Source organism: Haliotis asinina, chromosome 7 (genome assembly GCF_037392515.1).
Source record: "Haliotis asinina isolate JCU_RB_2024 chromosome 7, JCU_Hal_asi_v2, whole genome shotgun sequence".
In the NCBI taxonomy this organism is placed as follows: Eukaryota; Metazoa; Mollusca; class Gastropoda; order Lepetellida; family Haliotidae; genus Haliotis; species Haliotis asinina.
This window is the reverse complement of record NC_090286.1, coordinates 61,715,206-61,725,800: the sequence shown is the minus strand read 5'-3', so window position 1 is coordinate 61,725,800 and position 10,595 is coordinate 61,715,206. Positions and strand designations below refer to the sequence as shown.

Genomic DNA, 10,595 nt, shown 5'->3' with positions numbered 1-10,595 from the left:
TAGCTCAGCTTTTGAAGTTCAATCACCTATGGCTGGTTAGAACTTGGGTTCATTATTGATGATATTTCTCACTCACATTCATCACAATTACCTGTACCACTATGCACTTACTTGCCGGTGCCAACCATAACTATTGTACCAGAAATTACAACATGCAGGAATGAAAACATCAACTGGACCTCTAATGTTGTTGAGCACTGAAAACCATGGCAGTTGGTAGTACATGTATTGGCAAAGGTCAAGGTCGAATGCCATTGCTCTCATTAGTGACGTCATCTGTGTTGTTCTATGACATGTCCATATTTGTAAAAAGTGTGGCAGTGACCTCTGTTGTTTGTTGTCAGTTTCAGCAAATGTTTCAAAACCAGTGTTGTTTCTATTCTTATTTTATCAAACATTCTATCCAGTATAGCTATAATAAGGGTAATGCTGTGTTTCAGGGCATTATCATTTGCAGAAGCCCTGGGTCTTTTCAACGGCAGTTAGTGAAAGACCTCGGCCTTCTGCAAATGATAATGCCCTGAAAAATAGCGTTACCTTTATAATAACAATCACACAGCACATCCATACAGTCATATCACTTGCAGTAATAACTGAACATTCAGTTATGACACGTGTGGGTTACTATGTTCCTGTTTGATCCTTCAGTACCTATGAGTAAATCAGCTTGTCTCACTAACTGGATCAACAAGAACTAGCTGGTTTTGGAGTAATGCAACCAGACAAAACTTTGCCCAGATTGATGCCACCTGTTAGCAAAAAGTGTTACTAACTTGTGGAAACCAGCAGCAGAACCCATTTAAAAAAAGGGTTCCTCGTGAGACACTCTGGCAACAAAAATACCTTCACATTGCTGCTTTTATACCAGACAGTATGAATTGAAATTCTGTATAATATTTTATTAAAAAGAACAAACATTTAAACATTCATCGTTTTGTTAAAGCCAGCATAAAGCATGTTTAAAACACAATATTAAAGACAATGCACAAGAAAATAAATTCAGTTCATATTGATAATGGCAAGGTGAGTCCTGAGCAAACATCCTGTCCTGGATCATTCACACTACCTCACACTGCTAAACTGTCGTCCATCTCAGGTGGAGCCATTCACACTACCTCACACTGCTAAACTGTCGTCCATCTCAGGTGGAGCTATTCACACTACCTCACACTGCTAAAATGTCCATCTCAGGTGGAGCCATTCACACTATCTCACACTGCTAAACTGTTGTCCATCTCAGGTGGAGCCCTTCACACTATCTCACACTGCCAAACTGTCGTCCATCTCAGTTTGAATCAGATCTAAACAGATAGAGCACGTCTTCGCCAGCAGCTACACCAGGATGATTAGCATTGCCCTCTACTATGCCAATCACGTGTGAATCTTGCAAAACCTTACAGCACACACAACATTTTTCACAATTCATTAGCTACATGCAAACATCTTCACACAAATTTCCTTCTGACTGAGTAATCATCATGCCTTCGTCCACACACACTGTATCATTTCTGATATGTCTTCACAAATTCTTCCACAGACATTTCACTGGCTATCACTTTGTTTTTTACATCTTCTTTATTCCTAAGGGTGAAGACCACTGTGCGCATAGTCCTCCGATAGTGGACATTGATCAGCCTCTTGCTGACAAAGAACACCTCTCTCTCTATTGCCTCAGGAAGACTGTGAGACAGCTGGAAATCAAGCAGAATGACATGTTTAACACCCACTTGCCTGTCTCACAAGCCACAATACTTAACAGAAACCTGATTCTCAACTTTTGAGCCCTGATCTGGCCTCATTGAGTACCCTCTGTAACTTTCTTTCATCTTCATCATCTTTACACGCAAACTGTCTAGCAATGAGACTGAATGTCACTGACTGACCTGTCTGGGTAGATAGTCTGTCCACACAACCAAGGAGATTTATTTCTCCCCGATAGTGGGTCAAAATTCATAGTGCGCACACACAGACTTGAACTTTTGGAAATACAAATTGGCAAACTTTAACAGGGCTCAATTTAAGAGAGGTTAACGTATTTGCACTGGGTACAACTGGGTACAACCTAAGGTATGAACCTTGTTACACTGGCCAAATTCCAGTTGCAATGTAGTATGCTAAAACGTCAGGACGTTTGGTGCACATAAACACATTTCCGTGATGTATCCATGAAACCATAGCAACACAAAGACGCAGCTGATCCCGTTTACACGAGCTGTCATAGCCGAAATGTGTGTATAAAAGGCAATGTTTCGGTCCCACAGCTATTTAAAGTTTAGAAGAAAAATCATCTGACATATTTATGCTTATAATGTATATATATTGTTGATTTATTTCTCAAAAATAAGTGAATAGGTTCATGGAGCTTGAAACAGTATGCCTGCTCGGAGTATGAGGCAGTGAGCAGTAGTCTAATCTTGGTTGTATACACAAGCAAGTAATCTACTTGTTACATAAAAAAGCATGTTGACTGTGATAAGCAGACTGTCACAGAGAAAAAAAATGTCTGGTTTATTCACACCTATACATCTGCTTGCCTGTCTGCTGATGACAATATGCAGTGCACAACTTGAATCATTGACTACATACAATTTGAAATTAACACCTACTGGGCTTACAAACAACGAACCAGTGGCCAATGAAAAGGCTTCATTACACTTCAGTGCACACCCACTGGCTCTGTCTGAGTTCGGTATTGCAGCTGCTTCGTTTCGAGGGGGGTAAACCCAAGTACAAAATATTGCACTTTTGATTTGCGATTATACGCTTATAATTTTGTTTATTTGTTTTTTCTTAATCAGCAATGGATTTTATATATCATAAATATGTGATAACTGTGTTTTAATTATGTTTGATGTTTTGGTTACATGTGACCTTTAAATATGATCCTCCATGTAAAGACTAAGTAAGAGTGCAAAAATGAAAGGTAATATGAAGACCAAACACAATCAAATTTCTAATCAGTCTACAGTTTGAGAAACTTATTCAGACCCATTGTCTATGATGAATAAATTGAAGGAACAATGACTTACACAACTTAATGCATCCGATATTTACTTCAAGGGTTATGTGACTCTGGCCATATGATGGCAACATGAACTACCGGAATATATTTGGGTCCTAATGGGCTCATAAAGTGATATTTCTAGGTGTCATGAGCTAAGTTGTCTCCATTACAGATCATGACAAAAGACGCAAAATGTTATTTAAAAGAAATCAATTGAATATAATTAAGATGACAATATTCAGCTGGTAAATACGAAGGAATGCTGGCAAACAACATGTTTTTAGGATGAATACAAATATAGAGGTAAACAACAGATTTGACTGGAATGAGGTACATGATGTATGGATATATTTCAATTTACGTTTTAGGGTCAGATATTTCTTGTTTCCTGTATTTGATAAAGAATGATAACAGTTCATTTTATGAAAACCCCATCATTTACCTCTAGTGAAAGGGCATCGGCTATGAAACGCTTTCCTGAAGCTCTCATTTTTTCTGTCTTTGCATCACATTTCACTTCAATTTGTGGCCGATCGAGATGATCCTTGAAATGCCGCCTCCACTTCAGGTATACCTGCCGTGCTTCACTCGAAACTTGGTTATCTTCATGTTTGCGGAATCGATTTACAACTTTTCCTTGAAAAGTAGAATCAAACAGTCATTGATAGGAAACAATATCACAAGATACATAGTTTAATAACTGTCACAGCAAAATATTTGGTTTCATTTCCCTAAAGATGAATCAAACAATGTCATTTGGTCCTCTTCTCATCCAAACAGACACAAATATAACAAAAACATGTACAGTCCATATGAGTCAAAATCTCCCCAGTGAATTGCACTCTAACTCAAAAACAAATAACCATAAATGACACAAACTAATGCCAAAGTAAATAGGAAAAACAAACCAACTCTTCAGAATTTTGTTACAATTTTTCTCAACAAAACCATCATTATTTTCATTCAATACTGCAAGATTTGTGTCATGGGTGTAGCAACAGCTCAGGTAAAAGCCAGGTAAGTAAGAGGCACCTTTCTTACACCTTTTGTCATGGCAAATTATTAACCGTAACACAAGATACAGTTTTCACCCTGGATGCCCAGCCTCAGCCAGTTTTTGACGCTTCAACAAAGATGGTGCCAGGTGAACTACTTCATTACTATTACCATTGCTGGTGCATTAATTACTGCCACTGTGATTGTTCGACACTGAATTTTGTCCTGCCAATCTGTTGTAACATGTTTTATTTAGGAATACACTTTGTTAGTTAAGTACAGATCCTAGTACTTTTGTTGGATGAGTCCCATCTAGGATTCGAACCCATACCCTCGCAGTAAGGCACCTAATTGCCAAATACATCCCAAATACATTTACAACAAGTTACATTTGATCACTTTCTAAATGGCATTGTGCATTCATGCCAATTTATTATGTGTTGCCATTATTGTTAAATCTTATTATAGACTAGAAAACAGTATAACATATCTTTGTTTTTTGTTCCTTTTACACTTAATTGTTTTCCTATACATTTCTGGTTGAATTTGACATGCAACAAGCTGTTCCCTTATTTTGGTAGACATCATGACCAGATCCTTGCCTATTTTGGTAGACATCATGACCAGATCCTCGCCTATTTTGGTGAACATCATGGCCAGATCCTCACCTATTTTGGTGGACATCATGGCCAGATCCTCACCTATTTTAGTAGACATCATGACCAGATCCTCGCCTATTTTGGTAGACATCATGACCAGATCCTCACCTATTTCAGTAGACATCATGACCAGATCTTTCCCTCTTTTGGTAGACATCATGGCCCGATCCTCACCTATTTTGGTAGACATCATGACCAGATCCTCACCTATTTTGGTAGACTTCATGGCCAGATCCTTGCCTATTTTGGTAGACATCATGGCCCGATCCTGACCTATTTTGGTAGACATCATGACCAGATCCTGACCTATTTTGGTAGACATCATGGCCCGATCCTCACCTATTTTGGTAGACATCATGACCAGATCTTTCCCTATTTTGGTAGACATCATGGCCCGATCCTCACCTATTTCAGTAGACATCATGGCCCGATCCTCACCTATTTTGGTAGACATCATGACCAGATGCTCGCCTCTTTTGGTGGACATCATGGCCCGATCCTCACCTGTTTTGGTAGACATCATGGCCCGATCCTCTCCTATTTCAGTAGACATCATGGCCCGACCCTCGCCTATTTTGGTAGACATCATGGCCAGATCCTTGCCTATTTTGGTAGACATCATGGAATGATCCTCACCTATTTCAGTAGACATCATGGCCCGATCCTCACCTATTTTGGTAGACATCATGACCAGATCTTTCCCTGTTTTGGTAGACATCATGGCCAGATCCTCACCTATTTCAGTAGACATCATGGCCCGATCCTCACCTATGTCAGTAGACATCATGGCCCGATCCTCACCTATTTTGGTAGACATCATGACCAAATCCTCACCTACTTTGGTAGACATCATTGCCAGATCCTTGCCTATTTTGGTAGACATCATGGCCCGATCCTCACCTATTTTGGTAGACATCATGACCAGATCCTGACCTATTTTGGTAGACATCATGGCCCGATCCTCACCTATTTTGGTAGACATCATGACCAGATGCTCGCCTCTTTTGGTGGACATCATGGCCCGATCCTCACCTATTTCAGTAGACATCATGGCCCGATCCTCACCTATTTTGGTAGACATCATGGCCCGATCCTCGCCTATTTTGGTAGATATCATGACCAGATCCTCACCTATTTTGCTGAACATGTGCAGATCCTCACCAATTTTGGTGGACATAGCCAGATCCTCACCTATTTTGGTTGACAACATGACATGCCTCGGGGGTATCTTCTTTCCCAGTTCCTTCAAACAGTCCACCAGAACATCCTTGGATTGATTCTCCAGCTTCAGCTTGTTCTTGAGACGTTGGATATCCTCGATCACAACCACCCCCTAACAACAACAGGTTCAAAATACAATCAACCACATTACAATAAGGCTAGATTGCTTGTTACAATTCATGCTGTATCGTGACACTCTCTGCCAAATTATTTTAATCTTAGTTCATTCTGTTTCTTGACATTACTGAACATATTTTAGTGAGGGAGGAAGGGAGTTCAGTTATACAACGCACTCAGCAATACTCCAGCTATATGGCGGCGGTCTGTAAATAATCGAGGCTGGATCAGACAATCCAGTAGTCAACAGCATGAGCATCGATCTGGGGAACCAGTGACAAGTCAGTGAGCCTGATCACCTGATCCTGTTAGTCGCCTCTTATCACAAGCACAGTCGCCTTTTAAAGCAAGCATGGGTTGCTGAGGAGCAGGGAGGGGAGGGGAGGATGTCACACAATCTATCTGATAGTAATTTCAAGTTCACAACAGTCAATAATTGTTTCATTCCCTATATCAGTCTACTGTGAAAAAAACACTCACTTACTGTTACTGTAATTATTTGAGGTTACTGCATGATAAAATGTATTGTATTTCCTGAATGACAAAAGAAATTCTGAAATGGCGATTGCTGTTACATTGGCTTGTGAGAAAACCTTTCTTTGTACTGCCATGATTCCTTTCTGCTGTGTTCTACTAATACATGATTGGTGTCAGTGAATGGGCTGGACACATTGGTGAAAAAGTAATTAAGTATCATAATTAATTTTGTTTCATTAATTTAATGAACGGCAAAGTAATTTCGTAAATACTGTCAAATATGGCAATAACTGTTCAGCAGCAAGTAAACATGATGATTAGCAACTGTATTTATGCAAAGGGTAATGCTAAGATGTCAGAACATGTAAGTACCACAACATGGTACATAAAACATGTCTGTCTGATTTCGTGTATTCAACAGTGCCAACATCTACAGTGTTTAGTCAGGAATATAATGTAATTAGATAAACAGCTAATCTGTGGTAGATATTGCGAATGTAACCAGAGGCGTGTTCAGAACAGTGAGTGCCAGCATGACTGTCTCCAGTGAGCTCTCGCATGGGTCCTAAATGGATGCGAGCGCTTTGTTACATTAAACCTTTTGTGACCAACTCGTGTTATTCTGGGACAAGCCAAATGGCTTTTCAGTGGTGACAAATGACATTAAACTTGTATAAGAAAAATGTTACGGATGTCAACTTCTTCTTTATTGTTTGCACAACGTTTCTTGACTATTCCTTGCCCCTTCGTCAGGTGGATGCTAACTAATGATGATGATTTGAATTCCTTTTTTCATTAAACATGGTCACCATCTTTGTTCGCTTGGCAGCTGTGGCAGCAGGCACTTGTCCTGTCACAGGCGTTCAGAATCGAGCACTAACAATTCTGAACACACATCAGATTTAGGTGACATGCAAGGGAACAGGTCAAAATGGCCACATGACAAAATGGCCACACTGACCCTAGTCAAAATGGCGACACAAAAAAGTCAAAATGGCCACACAAAAAAGTCAAAATGGCCACACAGAAAAGTCAAAATGGCCATACTTTTTTTTATTAGTTTTTAATGCTAATGACATTTGTATTATTTGATATCAAAGTGTGAAAATGACAAAAGCAGCTATATCACACAACAAAACGGTGTTTATTATTGAGGTACTTTCCTAATTGATACTTTGAGACTGAGGTGGATGAGAAGTTCACCCTTCTCGAGACTGGGTCACAACAGGGGAAACCTCTACTGATGGAGTCTAGTGGACGAACCTATGTCCAAAAGGCACTCTAGCAATGTTTTCTTATCTACCACTTGTAGATGTTTATTTAAAACATTGCAATGTTTTCTTTCTTAAAACATGGAGATGTTTAATTAATCCCTCAATGTTTTCCTCCTTGATACTTTGAGGTGTTCTTTCAAGACCTGTTAATCATTTGGTAGTGTTATGATAACAATACAATACGTAAGCAACTTACTTACTTGACTCAACTCAGTGTCATGATACATTACTATATAATGCTGGACAGATATGAACATGATATCACTTACCTCTATCATGGCTGTAAAGTGTGTTAAGTGCACAAAGATCGTCAGGAAAAACCAGCATGCAAATGCATTTGCATGTGATGATGTGCCTTGCAACTGTAATTCATGACTAAGGCGGTTTGTTAATTACTGTTTGGCATGTGATTACATCCATAATTAAGATGCCTATTTATCTGATTAAGCCTTAATTGATTGATTCATTGTTCATCGCTGTGTTTATTGTAATCGTTCTTATACAATCAGGTGGAAGGTGAGTATAAATAAATAATAAGTAATGCTGTACATGAATATAGAACATGCACATATATATTTGTTAATTCACTAGAATTAAAATGGTCTCATGAATGACACATAAAAATAAACAGTAAAGAGGTGTTTGTACTTGAAAAACATACATAAATATATTTGTTATTTGTTGAAAATGATTTAATATTACATGTGTAATAACCATCAAGTTTTGACTGATATAACTTCTTATGTCTCTTTTTACAAATAAGTATGAAAAATAATTAAATAATGTATGGCCATTTTGACTTTTTGGTGTGGCCATTTTGACTTTTTGGTGTGGCCATTCTGACTTTTTTGTGGCCATTTTGACTTGGAAGATTTGTGGCCATTTTGACATGTGGCCATTTTGACTAGGACCCACATGCAATATGCTGCCAGGCTGTGAGCACTATGCCATATGGTCTCTAATATTAATATTTCGGCTAGAATGCATTTTACCGGGTATAGCACCCTCTTACGATGCATAAGGGTTTGGGGTTAGGGCTTGGGGATAGGGTCGGATCGTTAATTACTCTGGAAAAGCACATCCGGTAAAGTGCAATACTCCCAATATTTCAGTTAGACAGTCTGGGTGATTACTATGGATGGGTAGCTCATCCCGGAACTCTGAAAACCTGAAGATCAAAAATGCCTACTCTGGCTACTGCCACACGTGAGGTAGCGGCTACGGTGAAAAAGCAGTCTAAATGTCCTGTCATCCCAGCGACTCAAAGCTATTCATGTATTTAGCATTTCTTGAGTTAATACTTAATACAGGTGTAGCTTCTATATACAAGAGTAAATTGGCGCAAGAAGCGTAATTAAGCTGCATATGGCCTTGTTAGATTAGTCTCAATCTCCAGATCCCATGAATGTGTGTGTGGACAAACGTTCCATGTCTGTTTTTCTGTTTCACCTGCAATGATTCGATTGTCGCTTGTCTAAACTGTTTTGACTTCCCTGGTGAAGGTTTCCCCACTTGTTTTCTCGTTCTGGTCACAAATTTGTCCATTATGAAAACAGGCCAATTTTATCAGTTCACTTGTCAGTTACTTTGTTTACTGAAGGGAAGGAACTCTGTGCATCAACTGTTTCGGAGAATTTCGGGAAACCGAGTAGAGAAACATGTGTTACCTCCCTTTATAAGACTTGTGTATCGGGCTCCCTCTCCAAGTGCGAGACACTCGTATCCTTGTGCGGTGTTTGACAGACTACAACGTGATGATAATAATGATAATGATAATACTTTACAGGAAATTATGTTACATCAAAGACGTATATTCACTACGCATATTCGTCTTTTGTTACACCAGTAGTGCTATGACACACAGAGATACAAATACATAACATATTTAGATCTTCACGAATTCACGTATTTAAGTATATTCACATTTGTTTGAAACAGACATGTTATTTTAAATAAGGACTTATGGGGTCTTTGCGTTTTCAAAATTGGAACTTCGTCGCGGGTCCTGGAGGGAAGAGGTTGTATTCCAATTGTAAATTATTGTAAGTATTTAGCCGGGTCAGACATAATTTTGATAGCTTGGTTCACTAATTTACTAATAGTTTGATACTGAATATTTCAAAGTTTACTCCATGTAACTGAGGGACCATGTCTTGTGAATGTAAATGAAATGATTAAGTTTTTTTTAAGTCATGCGCTCAATGGTTTAGTAGACGAACTATATTGATACCCTTCCTGTTTTCCAAGTTGTTTTGTTTTCCATGATGAAAATATTCCTGTAGGTGACTTTTCTCTCCCATCTATGAGCACATGAATAATGAGAGCAGGAAGCAAAATATATTCGGAAATTGTTTGATAGGATTATGATATGCAACAAATACTATTTGATAACATTACAGAGTTGTAGAACATGATAATTATTTATCTTATTGTGCCAAATATCCATCTGTCTCATACTGAATATCAAAACTTTATCTTTCAAACATGTATTTATATAATTAACATACCAAGTTTTTAAAAAAATGGTGTGTTACAGATGGCTTGTAAATGTAGTTTAATATGTACTGTATGTATGTTCTGATGTACGAAGTGAGCCTTTAATAATATAATATCTGTCTGTTTGTCTGTCTAGTTGCTCAAGGTGACTAAAGTGATTGCTTGGTCTGGCTCGCTGACTTGGTTGACACCGCAGGTCAATGCTCATGCTGTTGATCACTGGACTGTCTGGTCCACACTAGATTATTTACAGACTGCAGCCATAAACCTTTATTGCTGTGTGCAGCGTAAAACTAAACTCACTCACTCACTGTAAATCACAATCTGATTATTATTACAATGATAACCCAA

At 38.6% G+C, this 10,595-nt stretch overlaps 1 protein-coding gene across 1 annotated transcript; it reads right to left on the bottom strand.

The window, feature by feature from the left end:
* Window positions 1-878: 878 nt before the first annotated feature.
* LOC137290775 (transcription elongation factor A N-terminal and central domain-containing protein 2-like) lies at window positions 879-9,396 on the bottom strand. The gene is made up of 4 exons (XM_067821891.1): window positions 9,198-9,396; window positions 5,851-5,992; window positions 3,447-3,640; window positions 879-1,691 (listed from the first exon to the last, which is right to left on the bottom strand). The coding sequence occupies exons 1-4, from the start codon at window positions 9,291-9,293 to the stop codon at window positions 1,503-1,505; spliced, it is 621 nt and encodes a 206-aa protein (XP_067677992.1). The 5' UTR covers window positions 9,294-9,396; the 3' UTR covers window positions 879-1,502.
* Window positions 9,397-10,595: the final 1,199 nt, after the last annotated feature.

What these genes read in the sequence shown, in the direction of transcription:
- LOC137290775 (XM_067821891.1), bottom strand. Translation starts at nt 9,293, where the DNA reads ATGGACAAATTTGTGACCAGAACGAGAAAACAAGTGGGGAAACCTTCA. An exon ending in CATGTTGTCAACCAAAATAG is followed by an intron (nt 3,641 to 5,850) that starts GTGAGGATCTGG and finishes CTACTTTTCAAG; the next exon opens with GAAAAGTTGTAAATCGATTC. An exon ending in CCGATGCCCTTTCACTAGAG is followed by an intron (nt 1,692 to 3,446) that starts GTAAATGATGGG and finishes CTTGATTTCCAG; the next exon opens with CTGTCTCACAGTCTTCCTGA.